We start from the raw sequence: 19,012 nt of genomic DNA, 5'->3' as shown, positions 1-19,012 counted from the left end.
TGTATTGTTTATGTTGCACATTCTGTGCGCTTCTTTTGTCTTGTTACACAGTCACAAGAGGCTTATTCCTGATATTGTTCAGAGGTTTATGAATAAAGCCATATTTGTGTTACTTGGATCGGTTTCATGTACTATGTGGTTACTACATGACTGTTGACTAATTTGGGACAGTTTCCACATGTGCAGTCTTTAAATGCAGTGTCATCAGATTTAGTCAGAATGGACACCATGCTACTGGCCCTGACTGAGCAGCTTACTTCGGCAGTGACCACTTTGTCAGCTTCCATTAACAGATGAGGTACTGTTCCACCAGTCTATGCAACCTCTTCTCCCACATACAATATTCAGCCAAGGAAGCTTACGAAAAAAGACTCAGACAAAAATTTTTTGCATTTTGGCATGACGGACTCAAATTTGTAAAAAGCCTTATTTCGGTCACGGATTTCACCAAAGGTGTATAAAGTACTGTGTCTGCTCGCCCTTTTACAAGAGCCAGCAGCTCTTAGTTTTGCCACATGTGCAGTTTACTGTCCAACTACCATCACAAATGAACATATGTTGTAGTGGCGTGAGTTGGATTCCGACAATGCTACAAGAAACCTGGGCAGCTGAATTTAACAGCCTTAGTTGCAAGTGTCCATTTGTTACTGATGTCCATAATGACACTTGTGCAGACTCTACTGTGCACAATGCAAATTATCTGTTTGGTTCTGGACAAGGAAATGCTCCAGAAGGCTTTACTTTGTGCAAACCCCCTGTTGGCAATCTTTCGAAGTCTCTCAGGCAGCAGATGACCAAATTGAATCATGGAGCAATGTGGCAGTAGTGTCACAAGATGTGACCACTAGGACAACAGATAGCTTGCAAGAAGAAGTGGCAGTGGTGGCGGTAAATATGTGAGCCCACTGCTGAGCAGACTGAGGCTGGCCCAAGCACCCATGACTGCCACATAACCAGCATTAGCATTAGCGTTTTCCGTTTCCCTCTTGTCTTTTTCGTTTTGTTCAGAATGAATGTTTATCATGTATTAAGTGCCGGGGTACTTGTAATGCTTGCCAGAAGGAATGCTACATTGTCTCCAGTGTGCTTTTCACCAAAGACTGACCAGGATATGGACATGGACATAAACTGTGTGACTCCAATGCTGGTGACCTCTCAAAGTTGTTTATCAATTTACGTGTTTTTCGCCAAAGCTACGGGTCAACACAAGTGCTGCATTGACATTATTGAATTCTCAAATCTATGTGAGTTTAGGCTCGTCACCACTGATACTGGTCATGCGGAAGATGGTCAGTTAAAACAAACAGGACACTGCACCGTTGGAAGAATTTACGGCAACTGCCTCTTACGAGTCAATGGTTTGTTCCATTAAATTTTTGAGGGTTGCTGATGCTGTTGTTGAGAACTTGTTCAGGATGGGCACATTTCACACATTTGGATTTTCCATCAATGATGGAGTTCATCTTGTGTCCAATCAGGTACTGTATTCTGAATTGGAAACACAGAGTGAGGGATATTCAGAATTGTTTTCAGGAAGTGTAGGATGTGCTACGGGTTTTCCTGCTCATATTTCTTTGGAATCCATAGCTCAGCCTTGTTTTTGCCATGTGCATCCTATTCCTGTTGACCTAAGGCATCAGGTGAAAGTGGAATTGAACAGATTTCTGTCCCTAGGGGTGGAACAACCTATTATGGCTACTGAATGGTCATCTCTGCTAGTAATTGTTTGGAAGTGATTGGGGAAACTTCACCTCTGTGGTAACTTCAGTACTACTGTCAACATGCAGTTGATTGTACATACATATCCTCTCCCACACCTGGAGGACCTGTTGGCAAAAATATTGGGTGGCAAGTGTTTTTCTAAAATCGATTTGTCTGAAGCATATCTACAGCTTCCTGGTGACAAAGAGTCTCAGCAAGTTCCGGTTTTGATGCTCCTTTTGATCTCTGTGAATAATTATGTCTTCCTTTTGGTGTGGCTAACACGCTGCCTATTTTAGAGCAACTGTCTATGCCTGTTCTGGGTTGCATTAATTATCTGCATGATACTGTTGTCACAGGCTCCTCCATGGCCAATCACTTGAAAAATTTATGCACTTTATTTTCTGTCTTACAGTCCACATCCTTATGGTGTAACCTCCCAAAATCACAATTTTTTTGAACCTTCTCATTTATTTGGGGTTCGACGTCTTGTGGGGTGGGAGTCACCCTCTGCAAGACCACATCTCTGCTGTTATGTCTATGCCTCGTCCCTCATCCATGAAGAATTTTCACGCCTTCCTAGGGAAGATAACCTACTACCTGAAATTCCTGCTAGGGGCAGCCACACTGGCCTACCTGTTGCATGCCTTGTTATGCAGGAATGTACCTTTTTGCTGGAGTCCAGACTGTGAATGTGTTTTTCAAATGTTGAAATCCAAACTACTCCCAGTCCCTTGTTTATCTATGTTCTCTCTGGACCAGCACAGTTTTGGTGACTGACACCTCATAGTATGGCCTCAAAGAGGTCCTAGTGTGCTGATATGCCTAGTGCTCTGAACTTCCTTCAAGTTTTAACTTATTACTGACATAAACCCTTGTTTACCTTTCACATTTCCTTGCCTGACAAGGTAACATGCCACCTACAATGCTGGACGCTGTTCTTGTCTCACTACAATTACAAAATCCATTTTTGACCGATATCTATTACAAACCAATAAAAGTAACTTGCCCCACCTTCCTGTGGGTCCTGATCCTGACTTTGATCATGAAAAATTGCTTTGTTTCCATCTTGATAATGAAACGCAGACCGCAGTCAAGGGTTGCCCAATTACAAGCTCGCACATAGCAGTTGCCACTACTCCTGACCCATTTCTCCACTAGGTGGTTCAGTTTGTTCAACAGGACTGATAACTCTATTTCCTTATGGTATCACCTTTCTGTTTTTGACAGTGACTTGCTGTTGCTCACAGAAGACCTCACTCCCAGAGAGGTTATTCCTGCCATGTTATGGAGCGAGGTTCTACGCCTTCTTCATCAGGGGCACAATTGAGCTTTGTGCACAAAACCGCTATCTACGAGATATATTTTTTTCGCCAGGGCTTGATGACAAAAAGAGTTCATTTTGTCATGGCTCATGAGCAGTGTGCCCGACAACAGGCAGCCCAAGTTCATCTCTGCCCCCTGGCCTGCACAATGCCAGCTATGGGAATGTATTTATGTAGACTCTGTGGGTTCCCTTCTTGAATTCCTATTGGCTCTGGGTTGTGAATACATTTTTGGTTTCCTTACATTCTCTGGTGTGCATCATCATCAGCTGAGGTCACAATTCATATGCATTTTGAGGGGTTTTTCTATTGAGGTGCTGCCATGTATCTTAGTTTAGGATAATGGGTCCCAGTTTGTTTCTCTCACCTTCCAATGGGTTTTTCCCATCACAGCATTCATCATGTTATGACTCATCCATTCTACCCTCAACCAAATCGTGAGGCGGAATGAGTAGTGCGTACATCCAAGTCCCAAATGGAAAAGTTTCTTGTGTAGTCTTTGACAGATGATGGCCTTCTCTGTTTTCTGAGAATCTATTGCTTCACACCTATGGGGGAGCAGAGCCCAGCTGAAATGCTTCATAGCTGGCAGTCAAACACACACTACCATCTTCTTCGGCCTGTGCTGCACCTGCGGCAGTTGGGTCCGGCCAGCATCTGCCATGGTTGCCAGCCCAAGTGGATCCGGCCACTGTTGTCTACCACCAGGCATGCTGTTCTTTGTGATGTCTGTATGACTGATGGGCTGGTTGTGTGCCACTTTCATCAGCTGCACCCCTGCTTGCTGTTGGAAGCTATCACTTTGCAGGTGTGGCTCCAAATGCCACAGTCTGCCTTGCCAGCCTCTGTCTCAAATCCTCCATTGATTGCTGCAGAGGTACCCCCATCCCATTGGCTACCTCCTCCGCATGTGATACACTGGCATTCCAGATTCCTGGCACTGATCCATTTCAGCCTCAGTTCCATTGCTGCAACTTGCTGTTCTGGTTAAGCTGCCTTCAACAGCCTCCTTGCCACCACCTCATAAGCCATCATAACTGATGGGTTCAATCACATCTCCTCCACTCTAGGACATGCCTGATAATGATGCCACAGAGATAGCAATGACACCCTCTTCCCCAGTGTTGTCGTTGGGTTCCGCGCAGGCCCACCGCAATTGGCCATGTCGGCATCCCAGCACACTCTGGCCCTATGCTCTGGTATACACACAGCATACAGTCCCGTCCCCAACATTGGCACCAGCTACCACCACTCAGGATCCAATGGATGTGTTGCCAGCATCTCCTCTGTTGCCTGGGCACTTGCTTCCCATGAGGGAGAGGTATGCTGTATCCTACTACTAGTGCATGTGAGTGTGAGTGCATTAAATACAGTATTGCCACACATGTGTACTTAAATCAGCTGCCAACTGTATGAGTGCAGGCCAGCCAACAGATGTTGCCTGTAGGAATTATGCACACAGCATATTCTCTACTGGTGTCTTGCGCCTATATATGCGCAGAGCACTGCTGATTTACTCTCACTATGTTGTTGTAGTTGTACTACTCACATCAGTTGTTCTGAGTATCGCTTATGTTGCACCTTTGGTATGATTCTTTTGTCTTGTTAACTGTGGAGTCATGAGAGGTTTGTTTTCATTATTTTTCAGAGGTTTATGGATAAAGTCATATTTGTGTTACATGGATCAGTTTAATGTATTACTTGGTTACTACACTTAGCATCACAAGAAGTTTATCTTCCCGTGTCAGCCAAAGATACTTTCAGTTCCTTGGGCACATTTTGAGAAGGAAAGGGGATAATTTAGAAAATGGATAATTTGGAAAAAGTCATCTTCCAAGGCAAAATCAAAGGCAGAAGACCATGGGGAAGAGCAGCAAGCAAATAGTTGGATCAAGCAAAGAAGATTACCAGCCTACCACTTCAAATATTTAGAAGAGCTGAAGATCACTGTGGATGGAGATGTCTAGTCAAAGATTCAGTTGTTAATGAAATGAATGGGGAAGTGAGGTCACGACACTCAGCAACAAATTAACCAAGTAATGATGATGAGGTGCTGCCCTGCCGTACAATGGATTTGATTGGAAATTTCTAAACTAAGAGGGGTGGGGGGGGGGGGGTGTTATTAGGGACTATGGCCTTATTTAGCACGCCTACCTTCCTACAACAAGAAATTGACTCCAATTGGATAGAAACAACAGGCAGAGAGTGAGAATACTTTCATCCTTTAGTACACACAGTGTATCCTGGCAGGTCAAAAAGAAAGCAGGCATGTATATTGTAGTAACACTGTTCACGTTACGTCGCACTTCACTTAGCGTAGACCGGGACTGTGTCCTAGGCATGCCCGATGTTGACTGACTGCGCTCCGCCCGTCCTGCCGGAGTTGTTGTTGTTGTTCTTGTTGTTACGCCGGCAGAGGGCGCGTCCGAATTCTCGCGTGCCCTCTGGTGGACGGGACTCTACTTGCGGCAACTACTGTCCATGACACACCGTGCCAATGTGCGCCTCCCGCGATCTTTCTGGTGGCTACTACACTCCTCCTCCTTCGGGGGGTGAAGCCACTGTGATCCACTGCGTCAGAAGGTGGAGCGTCGGGCAGGAGCGATGACTTCCACATCCATGGGATGGCCGGAGTCGAGGGAATCTGCCAACCCTCGAGCCGGAACCTTCGAATACGGCTGGAAGTGACCCACACGAAGAGGCCCCCGTCGTCCCACAACCGGAGGCCGGGACAGAACGGGCGACAAGCTGTCGAACTCTGGATCCTGTTCCACCTCAGGAGGGGCAAGACCCAGTGGTGGGGACGAAGGGGAAGGGACGACCACAGGGGAACTAGCCCCCTGCGAAACCGGGCCGGTTAGGGGGGCCGGCTCTCGCTGGGGCAGCTCGAATGACGGCGATGCCGGTGCTGGAGCCACTGGAGGCTGCCAAGGCTGAGAACCATCACAGTGCGGCAGAGTCACAGCGGGGAGAGGAGGTAACGTCCCCTGTGAAACCAATACAGGTGCCGGCAATGGGGAAGCCGGTGTCCGAGAGGTCGGAGGGTGGGTGCCCGAACATGGACGTAGCTGATTTTGGTGACGACGTACCACCCGGTCCCCCACCTGCAAGGTATAGAGCCGGCGGCCATGGCGGTGCAGGACCACCGCTGGTATCCAACGTGGATTGCGACCAAACCCACGGGCCCAGACTGACATACCCAGTGGAAAGCCAGGTACTCCGTTTTGGGAAGACTGGCGAGGACCAGGCTGGAGGAGGTGCAGCAGAGTCCTAGGTTGACGCCCATGGAGGAGCTCTGCGGGGCTGCGGTCTCCCATTGGTGTGGTCCGGTATGCCGTCAAGAAAAACGTCAATGCTTCCTCTGCAGGAAATTCGTGCACATACTTTTTCATCTGTGTCTTAAAGGTGCGCACCATGCGCTCAGCTTCCCCATTCGATTGTGGATGGAAGGGGGGAGAGCAAACGTGCCGAATACCGAAGCGCCTACAAAAATCCTGGAAGGTCTGCGAAAGAAACTGCGGTCCATTGTCCGAGACCAGGGTGATTGGCAGACCTTCCACAGAAAAGATTTTTGCTAGTGCCTGGATTGCAACTTCTGAAGTGGTTGAGGAGCAGCGAACCACATATGGGAATCGGGAATACGCATCAATGACAATGAGCCAAAAGCCATTGAGAAACGGCCCCGCAAAATCGATGTGAACACGTTCCCACGCCTGGGTTGCCGGCGGCCATGAAGAGAACGCTGCCCTGGGAGATGCTTGTTGGCTCGCACACTGGGAACAGGCGGCCACCAAGTGCTCAATTTCTCTGTCAATACCGGGCCAGTACACAAGTCTGCGAGCCAAGGTTTTAGTACGGGAAACACCCCAGTGCCCCGCATGTAATAACTTGAGGACCTCCCGTCGTAAACTTGCAGGAACAACCACGCGAGGAGCTGTATCATCGGTAGCCAGAAGGAGAACTCCTTCTAAGACCGAGAGACGGTCTTGTAGAAGAAAATAATTACGAAGAGGGTCCGAGGCCCGGCCCGGAGGGCGGGACGACCACCCCTGCTGAATGAGGCGAACTACTTGCCGGAGAACCGGGTCAGCCGCCGTTTCCCTGGCGACTCGAGAACTAGTGATCGGGAAGCCATCAACCGCCTGGCAGGACGCCACATCCAAATGAAAACACATAATCTCCTCTCGATCAAATGTAGGGTCCGGGCCCACCGGAAGACGGGAAAGAGCGTCGGCGTTGGCATGCTGGCCTGTAGGGCGAAAATGAATGTCATAATGGTACTTAGAGAGGAACAAGGCCCAGCGCTGTAGTCTGTGGGCCGCCCTATCCGGAATCTGAGAGGCGGGGCCAAATAACGATATTAACGGCTTATGGTCAGTGATTAACTGAAGTGCCATACAAGAAAGGGTGAAACTTGGTAACAGCGTAGACAATGGCCAAAGCCTCTTTTTCCACCTGGGAGTAATGGGCCTGCGCGGGACTAAGCGTTTTCGACGCAAACGCCAGTGGTTGCTCGGAACCATCTGCGTTGCGATGGGTCAGGACCGCCCCCACCCCATACTGCGAAGCATCCATAGCCAGGACCAACGGCTTATGGGGATCAAAAGTAGCCAAACAAGGGGCTGACGTGAGGAGGCCCTTCAACGAGGTGAACGCTCGCTCGCATGCAGGCGACCAATCAAAAGGAACACCCTTGTGCAGAAGGCAGTACAGGGGGTGGGCTATAGTGGAAGCCCTGGGAATGAACCGGTGGTAATAGGCTATCTTGCCTAAAAAAGCTTGTAACTCCTTCAGCGATGTGGGCCGAGGAAGGTTGACGATACCTTGGACCAAAATTCCTAGTGGCTGGATGCCATGCCGAGAGATGGTGTAGCCCACATACTCAATGGACGGTTGGAAGAAGGTTGACTTATGCAGGTTGCAACGCAAGCCCACAGACGTGAATTTGAGAAAGAGGGTGCGAAGGTTGTGCAAGTGGTCCGTCGTGCTGCGGCCCGTGACAATTATGTCATCCAGGTAATTAATACAATGAGGGATTGTCGACGTGACATGCTCAAGATAACGCTGGAATATCGCCGGGACACTGGATATTCCAAAAGCCAACCGCTGGTATTGGTAAAGGCCAAACGGGGTGTTGACGACTGCCAGCCGTTTGGAGTCCTCATCAAGTGGTATCTGATGATAAGCCTCTGACAGATCGATTTTCGAAAAATAGTGGCCTCCCGCCACGGCGGAGAACAATTCATCAGCACGAGGCAAAGGATAGGTGTCCACCACCAATTGGGAATTAATGGTGGCCTTAAAATCGCCACAAAGACGTAATTTTCCTGAGGGCTTCTTGACAATAACGACGGGAGAAGCCCACTCACTGGAAGAAATGGGAAGAACGACCCCTAGGGCTGTCAGCCGGTCTAGCTCTTCCTTTACCTGAGGGCGGAGAGCCAAGGGGATCTGCCTCGCGCGTAGAAAACGCGGGCGAGCCGACGCCTTCAACGTTAAGTGAGCTTCAAAATCTGAAACACGCCCCAGGCCCTCCTCAAAAATATCTGGAAAGTCGGAGATCAAAGATTCTAATGAGTGATAGGGAACGTCTTCGGAGACCAACTGTATGGTGTCAGCGATAGAAAAACCGAAAGCTTGAAAGGCATCCAGGCCAAAAAGGTTAGCGGAGCTCGCATCACTGACAACAATAAAAGTAATAGGCCGAGTGACTGATTTGTAAGTCACGTCGGTAGTGAATTGACCCAGTAGGGGAATGAACTGTTTACCATAACCGCGTAGACGCCGGTAAACTGGCGCCAACGGGGGCGATCCAAGGTCGGAATACGTTTGTGCATTCAACAACGAAACTGCCGCGCCCGTATCTACTTGCAGTTGTAACCAGCGCGACCGAACTGACACCTCGATAAAGAGTTTGCGTGCCGAAGCGTCGGGAGCCTGGCCCGATGAAACTTCCTGAATGTCAACGTCCATGTCCTCTGTACTTGCTTCCTTCCATTCCTTTGAGGCTGAGCGGCAAACTTTAGCAATGTGACCGTTTTTATGACATTTGCGACAAACGGCCCAACGCTGGGGGCACTTTGACCGATCCTGATGTATATAGCACGACGCACAGGACGGCAACAGGGGCCGGCGGCCGGAATTCTGTTTACGCGCCGCACGGGAGCGGCCGTAACGGCCGGATTGTACCGCTCGCACGTCGTCCACCCCGGACACAGTGGACGCGGCCGCGCCGCCCTGAACCTCCGCGACGTCGCACCACGCTTCCAGCTGTTGACCTGCTGTGTGAGAGACTTCATACGATTGAGCAATGGACAGGACTTCTTCGAGGGAAGGGTCTTCTAACTGCAGGGCCCGTTGCCGGACCTCCCTATCAGGGGCCGAACGAACAATGACGTCGCGTACCATAACATGGGCATACGACTCCCGCGACTGCTCTGTGACAAAATGACACTTGCGACTAAGACCGTGCAGGGTTGCGGCCCATGCCCGGTAAGACTGATGGGGCTGTTTCTTGCATTGATAGAACTCGACCCTAGCCGCCACAACATGTGTGCGGCGGCGATAATATGAAGACAGCAATGAACACAATGCGTCACAAGACAAGGACGAGGGTTCCTGCAACGGCGCTAGCTGCCGCAAAACTTGATACAGCGAGGGAGATATCCAAGACAAGAAAAGAGCACGACATACCTCCGCATCGGCAACATGAAACGCCTGGAAATGCTGCCGAAGGCGATGTTCATATGCGTCCCAATCCTCCGCCGTCTCGTCATACGGGGGAAAGGGAGGAGGGAACGCGCCGGAGCAGACGGCGTGGAGAGCAACGCCGGAAGCACTTGTTTCATGGCGGCCATGAGCTCCGTCTGCTGCGCAACCAAAACCCGCACCAAATCCTCCATGCCGTGGAGAAATTGCGAAACCGGAACAACGACGCCACACGCGAAAGAACGACCCTACTCGTCGCCAATTGTGTAGTAACACTGTTCACGTTACGTCGCACTTCACTTAGCGTAGACCGGGACTGTGTCCTAGGCATGCCCGATGTTGACTGACTGCGCTCCGCCTGTCCTGCCGGAGTTGTTGTTGTTGTTCTTGTTGTTACGCCGGCAGAGGGCGCGTCTGAATTCTCGCGTGCCCTCTGGTGGACGGGACTCTACTTGCGGCAACTACCGTCCATGACGCGCCGTGCCAATGTGCGCCTCCCGCGATCTTTCTGGTGGCTACTACATATATTTAACACTACTTCCAGACTGATACTTGTACCATTCACAAAAGCGTACAGCAAACTGAACAGTAATTTTTGCAGACAGAAAATGTTGAATCACAGTTGTAAAAAATACTATGGATTGCTCAGAACAACATGAGCTGTATACATTACCTTTTGTGCAAAACCAAAAGAAAAATTCAACAGCTATATGTTATTCAGAGAGATCCTAATCTACGTCGGAAGCATGTAGTTGAGGAATTCAAAGATTGATTTGCTTATGATATCAACACAAAAATTACCATGAAAATGAGACTATAATGAGATAAAGATAGAAAAATTTTCCTGTTTACCAAGAGAAGCAGACACATGTGAACTATATAGATCATTGACAACATTGGATTTATGAGCATTAGACTGCATCATAAGGCATGTTTCTGTGCCTAATGTTTCATCCCCTACTGCAGGAGATGTCCTCAGAGGCTACAAAGATATAGCTACTTTATATTCAAATGTAAATTTGTTCAACTATCATGTATAGTTCAGACTCAGAACTCTCTTGATCTTCAGCATCTCACTTTTCATTGCTTATTTATAAGTTACATTTTACATGATTGTACATTGTACATTTCTTCTGTATAATGCTACTGCTCATTGTCATGACATTCAAATAATAATCACAAATAATTTAGTCTCAGTAATGAGTTTTAACTGTTTATTATTCTTGAAGAATCAAGTCTGCCAAGATCTCTTCAATTCTTATCATTACTATCAGTGGTTTCCGTAGATCTATGCTGTCATCATTAGACATAACATCATAAGTTACACATGCTTGTTACAGTAATGAAAGTCAGATACTGCTGTTGTGTCAAATAAGCAAGATCTGATGATGACAGTGTAGATCTGTCGGAATGATTATGGTAATAAAAAGAATTGCTAGAGATCTTGCTAAACTTGATTCTTCAAAAATAATATGATTCTCATATGACCCCCAGATTGACACAATGTCAAGCATATATATGTTTATTGTTACTTACCATTCCAGTCTGCTAATGAACGGTAAATGACCTTATAGCCTTTCAAAATTCCATTTATTTCTGTGGCTGGTGGAGACGACCACATAACCAAGATACTTTTTGAAGTAAGTGCTGTACATTGTACATCAAGAGGTGCTGCATCAGGAACTGGAAAAGCAATTTACACCACATAACCAAGATACTTTTTGAAGCAAGTGCTGTACATTGTACATCAAGAGGTGCTGCATCAGGAACTGGAAAAGCAATTTACACCATCCAAGAACAGAAATGCCTGTTTATACAATGAAATTCTGACATCACTTTAAACAACCAATCATGCCTTAACTTCAGAAACATGGATTAACCAACCATTGATCCTAATGTCCAGCAACAGTACTCATCTTTAACAACAAAATGAAACAACTGATTTCATTATCATGTGTGCAAAAATACAGAAAGTGATCAGAATCATTTACAATCTTTACTTTGCTGTTTCAATGCTCAAGTTCACTAATTCTTCTCTTTGCGTTTCTATACGGAGAAATCACATACATGATATGTTCTGGCGTAAAAGTCAAGCGCCAGAATGGCAGTCAGGAACAGTAGAGCAGAGAGGGCAGTGAAGAAGACGTCAGCCAATAATACGCTGACCAACCCCTCTCTAGGATTACACTGAGACAGAAGTGGCCTCTAAGTGAAGAGAACATAAGCATCACGCTGCCTGGTTGTAGCCCAGTTGAAGACTAGTCGTTCTACGAGCTGTACAGCAGCAAGTTAGGACCTGTATTGTTTAATTCGTATTAGGCATTGTGTACTGAAGAGATTTTCTTGTTTTTGTCGGTCGCTCATTGCTTGTGACACACCATTGTAAATTCTCAAAGGTACATATTGTCATTTATCTTGCTGTAATAAAAGTTCATTAATACGATTTGCTTGAATTGTTGTCTAGTAATATGAGACAGTAGGTTTCCTAGGCACCACATATTTGATGAATAGGCAGGACACAACATCATAGATTTCAGCATAGCTCCATTGAATCATACGTTTTGTACCTGTTTATAGAATGTTCTACTTTTCATTACAAAAAATATTAGCACACCACAATAATCCAATCTATGTAGGGAACTTGTCCAATCATCTAAGACCTCTTGACTTATAAAATTATGCTGTTATGATGTACATGGTATTTGTTACAACTGGTTTAAACCTTATCTTTATGGCATGCAACAGAAAGCAATATACACTCCTGGAAATTGAAATAAGAACACCGTGAATTCATTGTCCCAGGAAGGGGAAACTTTATTGACACATTCCTGGGGTCAGATACATCACATGATCACACTGACAGAACCACAGGCACATAGACACAGGCAACAGAGCATGCACAATGTCGGCACTAGTACAGTGTATATCCACCTTTCGCAGCAATGCAGGCTGCTATTCTCCCATGGAGACGATCGTAGAGATGCTGGATGTAGTCCTGTGGAACGGCTTGCCATGCCATTTCCACCTGGCGCCTCAGTTGGACCAGCGTTCGTGCTGGACGTGCAGACCGTGTGAGACGACGCTTCATCCAGTCCCAAACATGCTCAATGGGGGACAGATCCGGAGATCTTGCTGGCCAGGGTAGTTGACTTACACCTTCTAGAGCACGTTGGGTGGCACGGGATACATGCGAACGTGCATTGTCCTGTTGGAACAGCAAGTTCCCTTGCTGGTCTAGGAATGGTAGAACGATGGGTTCGATGACGGTTTGGATGTACTGTGCACTATTCAGTGTCCCCTCGACGATCACCAGTGGTGTACGGCCAGTGTAGGAGATCGCTCCCCACACCATGATGCCGGGTGTTGGCCCTGTGTGCCTCGGTCGTATACAGTCCTGATTGTGGCGCTCACCTGCATGGCGCCAAACACACATACGACCATCATTGGCACCAAGGCAGAAGCGACTCTCATCGCTGAAGACGACACGTCTCCATTCGTCCCTCCATTCACGCCTGTCGCGACACCACTGGAGGCGGGCTGCACGATGTTGGGGCGTGAGCGGAAGACGGCCTAACAGTGTGCGGGACCGTAGCCCAGCTTCATGGAGACGGTTGCGAATGGTCCTCGCCGATACCCCAGGAGCAACAGTGTCCCTAATTTGCTGGGAAGTGGCGGTGCGGTCCCCTACGGCACTGCGTAGGATCCTACGGTCTTGGCGTGCATCCGTGCGTCGCTGCGGTCCGGTCCCAGGTCGACGGGCACGTGCACCTTCCGCCGACCACTGGCGACAACATCGATGTACTGTGGAGACCTCACGCCCCACGTGTTGAGCAATTCGGGGGTACGTCCACCCGGCCTCCCGCATGCCCACAATACGCCCTCGCTCAAAGTCCGTCAACTGCACATACGGTTCATGTCCACGCTGTCGCGGCATGCTACCAGTGTTAAAGACTGCGATGGAGCTCCGTATGCCATGGCAAACTGGCTAACACTGACGGTGGCGGTGCACAAATGCTGTGCAGCTAGCGCCATTTGACGGCCAACACCGCGGTTCCTGGTGTGTCCGCTGTGCCGTGCGTGTGATCATTGCTTGTACAGCCCTCTCGCAGTGTCCGGAGCAAGTATGGTGGGTCTGACACACCGGTGTCAATGTGTTCTTTTTTCCATTTCCAGGAGTGTATATTAATGAGCTTGTGGATGAAGCTGATTCCTGTTATTACCCTTGGTAGCCCTGTTGTGCACTATAAAGTTTGTGTGGTTATAGGTGATGTAGCAGTGCTGAAATGAGTGTTGGAAGTGGTTGCCATCAGATCATGGTGGATAGTGGTCAACATCTATCTGTTTCACATCAACATATTTTTCGGGAGTGGGGATACAGAAGTTCTCAAATCTCATATATTCTTAAACTTTTAATAATAGTCTCTAATGTTTATGAGTTCTAAAATGTTCTATGAAACAACCTGCAAATAGCACATATTGCATAGATCCACACTCCAGTAAAATTGGCTTAACTAATGAATTGTGCAGTATATTAAAATGCATAGGAACAACTCATCAAAAAAAGAGTATCCTCTTAGAGAGAGACACTAAGTAAACAAATAATGTTATAGTGAGTGATGAGTGAACAATTTTAGCAACAATGACATAGTTAAACAAACAAATCAAAACATATAGAATATGGCATGAATGCAAGACAATATTTAAATCCATTGATGCAACTACACACTAAGACAAATTGTAAGCTTCTCAACAGAACTCGTAAATTCGCTCAGTGCTCCCTGAATGCCCCTGCAAAAATTTTCTAAATCACATCACAGAAATGTAAATATTAACTGGAAAAGAAAAGTCAAATAATTATTCATACCACGAATTCAACTCACTGGAAATAACTTACAATTCAGCTTTGAAAGGCAACAAATTATTGTGAGATTAGTGTACAAAATTGCTATCAATATAGCACAAGGGTACAAATTCCAATGTTGTGCAGTAAATTTAAAAGAACTGCACTTCTCACATGAAAACTGTATGTTACATTGTGTTTCTTTAAGTTTCTAGTGGATCAAATATTCCATCATTTTTTGGGCATGCAATTGGGATATTATTAATTCTTGTTCCAATACTCTGACTGACCAACTTTCAGCGATATATGTCTGAAGCATGCCCATTTACTTCACATCATTGTGTAAGGTCTTTTAAAAACCTTAGAAGTGACTCACCTTGTGAATGGTTGAAAGGCTGTCAGCTGAAATATTGAAATGGCAATTGATCATATCCCATGCGCATGTCCAAAAGATGATGAAATATTTTTAGCGTATTTGTGTGTTATACAACTATAAAACTTATTTATCTTTGCACCCAAATGCAGCAAATGTAGTTTACATAAATATTCTTTGAATATCTTTTATGGTATACAAATGAGAGGATTCAGAAAGGAAATGGGGAAAATAAACGAAGAAAAGCAGATTCTTTTCAACATAGCATACAGAATATGTTCCTTTACATAAAAATATTAATTACAGAGTTTTCTAAGACTCCATATTATGCCCATTCTTATTCTTAGTATTATTAAATGTTCTCTCATACCAGAAGAGACATTGCATTTTTAAGTCACATTATCTCTTTTACTAAAGGGTATAGTGATGCTGTTTTTCAATTCTGGTCCTGTGCAAAATCTCTAAGCAGGTCTAAGGCTTCAATCAGTCCCTCACTGACAAGTCTGGCGTGGCAGTTTAAGGTAGCAAAACAAATGCCCAAGTTCTGAATTTCATGTTCAAGAAATCATTCACACAGGAGAATCATGGAAACATATCCTCATCTGACCATCAGACACACACTTGTATGGAGGGCGTAGTAATAAGCACTCATTGCATGGAGAAACAACGGAAGGATTTGAAAGCAAATAAATCACTAGGTCCAGATGGAATCCCAATTTGATTTCATAAAGAGTGCTCCACGGCACTGACCCCTTACCTAACTTACAGCGCGAAGTCCCAAGTGACTGGAAAAACACGCAGATGACTCCTGCGTATAAGAGAGGAAAAAGAACAGACCCACAAAATTACAGACCAATATCCCTAACTTTGATTTGCTGTAGAATCCTTGAACATATTCGCAGTTAGAATATAATAAATTTTCTTGAACCTAAGAAGCTTATGTCCATGAATCAGCACAATTTTAGAAGGCAACCACTTGTATGGCAACGACCTGTATGAAACTCACCTTACCCTTTTGTCACATGATATACTGTGAACTATGGATGAAGGGCAAAAGACAGAGCCCATATTTCTGGACTTCCAGACAGCTTTTGACATGGGCACCATTGCACGCTGTTAACAAAGGTACGAGCATATGGAATAAATTCACAGATATGTGATTGGCTCAAAGACTTCTTCAATAATAGAACCGAGTACGTTGTCCTGGAGAGCGAATGCTCATCAGAGACGAGGGTACTGTCAGGAGTGCCCCAGGAAAGTGAGATAGGACAGCTATTATTCTCTACATACATAAAAGATTTGGTGGACAGGGTGGGAACCAATATGCGATTGTTTCCTGATGATGCTGAGGTACACCATAAGGTGTCGAAGTTGAGTGACTGTAGGAAGATACAAGACAACTTAATCAAAATTTCTAATTGATGTGATGAATGGCAGCTAGCTCTAAATGTGGAAAAATGTATGTTAAAGTGAATGAGTAAGAGGGACAAACCTGTAATGTTTGGATACAGCATTAGTAGTGTCCAGCTCGCCACAGTCAAGTCAATTCAATAGCTAGGCATAACGTTACAAAGCGATATAAAATGTAACTAGCATGTGGAAACTATGCTAAGGAGGGTAAATGGTTGACTTTGGTTTATTGGGAGAATTTTAGGAAAGGGTGGTTCACCCACAAAGGAGACTGCATATACAGCACTGGTGTAACCTATCCTTGAGTACTGCTCGAGTGTTTGGGATCTATACCAGGTTGGATTGAAGGAAGACATCAAATCAATTCAGAGATGGACTGCTAGATTATTAGCAGTAGGCTTGAACAACATGTAAGTGTTACAGAGACACTATGGGAACTCAAGTGAGAATCCTTGGAGGGAATGTGATGTTCTCTTTGAGAAACACTACTCCAAAAATTTAGAGAACCGACATTTGAAGCTGACTGACATCTGATTCTACTGCCGCCAACATATATTGCATGTAAAGACCACAAGTACAAGATACAAAAAATTAGAGCTCATATGGAGGCATGCAGACAGTCATTTTCTCCTCACTCTGTTTGCTAGTGGAACAGGAAAGGAAATGATTAATGGTACAATGTACCCTTCACCACATACGTCTCATGGTGGTTTGTAGACTACCTATGCAGGTGTACATGTAGATTTTCAACAGTTCTGCAACAATGCAAGAAGCAGGAAGATAGTGTAAGAATATATACTTGACTGTAATTGAAAAGAGTCAGAAAGTGTTGGGTTTAATGTCCTATCAAAAACGAGGTTATTGGATATGCAGCACAAGCTCAAATTTGGGAAGGAAATCAGTTGAAACAGTCTGGCATTCACGACAAGCAATTTATGGAGAGCATAAAAGCCCAAATCTGGAGACTGTTTGCTCTCCTGAAAATGAGTCCAAAGTCTTACCACTGTATCATCTTGCTCAAATAAGTAAAACCTAAAAGTCATCTTCATATACTTGGTACAAACATGAGAAGCAATATCAAATTAAAATAAGAATTATAGCACAGATCAAACATTCTTGTAAACAATTTCTGCCTCCATAGCTGAGAAGTCAGCAGGTATTCTAAATGATTAATGGAAAATCTCATATAAAGATGTGAAACAAATACTAACAAAGAGATAGAGGGGCTGGCCAGTACTTACCTCAGCTCAGTACAGCCGATAGATACACATAAAACAGAACCGAAAATTTACGTTCCTAGCTTTCGGAACAAATGTTCCTTCATCGGGGAGGAGAGAGGGGAAAGAAAGGGAAGAAGGGAAAGCAGATTCAGTTTCTCACAACCCAGGTTATGAAGCAACAGGGAAAGGAAAATAGGGGGTAGCAAGGATGGAGGCATGGTTGTCAGAGGGAAGTCAAAGATATTCTACTGTAAGTACTGTGCCAGCTTCAAACCAAAGAGGATGCATACAGAAGTAAAGAGGTATATAGTATAAAGATAAAGACAACTATGTAGGATGAAAAGATGCTTGAATGGCTAAAGAGGAAAGGGAAAAAGGAGAAGACTGAAGAGTAAATGGGAGTGAGGTTGTTTAACGTAGGTTCAGTCCAGGGGGATGGCGGGATGAAAGGATGTGTTGGAGTGCAAGTTCCCATCTCCACAGTTCAGAGGGACTGGTGTTGGGTGGGAGAAGCCAAATGGCACATACGGTGTAGCAGGTTCCTAGGTCCCTAGAATTATGCTGGAGGGCATGCTCCGCTACTGGGTATTGGGCATCTCCTAGGCGGACAGTTCGTCTGTGTCCGTTCATGCGCTCAGCCAGTTTAGTTGTTGTCATGCCGATGTAAAAGGTTGTGCAGTGCAGGCATGTCAGTTGATAAATGACATGTGTAGTTTCACACGTGGCTGCCTTGAATTGTGTATGTTTTACCAGTAGCGGGGCTGGAATAGGTGGTTGTGGGGGGATGCATGGGGCAGGTTTTGCAGCGAGGTCGGTTACAGGGGCAGGAACCACTGGGTAGAGAAGGTAGTCCGGGAATATTGTAGGGTTTAACAAGGATGTTACGGAGGTTAGGGGGGCGACGAAAGGGAACTCTGGATGGTATGGGGAGAATTTTGTCAAGGGATGATCTCATTTCAGGGGTTGACTTGAGAAAGTAATATCCCTGGCGGTGTAATTTGTTGATGTTTTCGAGGCCAGGATAATATTGCGTGACGAGGGGGATGCTTCTGTGTGGTATGGGGGTAGGAACATTGTTGTTGGACGGGGAGGAATGTATTGCTCGGGATCTGTTTGTGGACAAGGTCTGCAGGATAGTTGCGGGAGAGGAAAGCACTGGTCAGGTTATTGGTGTAATTGTTGTGGGATTCGTCACTGGAGCAGATACGTTTGCCACGAATACCTAGGCTGTAGGGAAGGGAGCGTTTGATGTGGAATGGATGGCAGCTATCAAAGTGAAGGTACTGTTGTTTGTTTGTGGGTTTGATATGGACAGAGGTGTGGATGTGAGCTTCAACAAGATGAAGGTCAACATCCAGGAAGGTGGCTTGGGTTTTGGAGAAGGAACAGGTGAAATTCAGATTCGAAAAGGAGTTGAGGTTATGGAGGAAATTAA

At 45.9% G+C, this 19,012-nt stretch overlaps 1 protein-coding gene across 1 annotated transcript in view; it reads right to left on the bottom strand.

The window, feature by feature from the left end:
- Nucleotides 1–19,012, bottom strand: part of LOC126151090 (Down syndrome cell adhesion molecule-like protein Dscam2) — a 264,358-nt gene that overhangs the window by 180,211 nt on the left and 65,135 nt on the right. Inside the window, exon 4 of the mRNA XM_049915919.1 lies at nt 11,271–11,417. Within this exon, the coding sequence (XP_049771876.1) occupies nt 11,271–11,417 (147 nt within the window). The remainder of the gene's footprint in view (nt 1–11,270; nt 11,418–19,012) is intronic.

This window comes from Schistocerca cancellata, chromosome 2 (genome assembly GCF_023864275.1).
Source record: "Schistocerca cancellata isolate TAMUIC-IGC-003103 chromosome 2, iqSchCanc2.1, whole genome shotgun sequence".
Classification (NCBI taxonomy): domain Eukaryota; kingdom Metazoa; phylum Arthropoda; class Insecta; order Orthoptera; family Acrididae; genus Schistocerca; species Schistocerca cancellata.
This window is presented reverse-complemented; position numbering and strand designations above follow the sequence as displayed.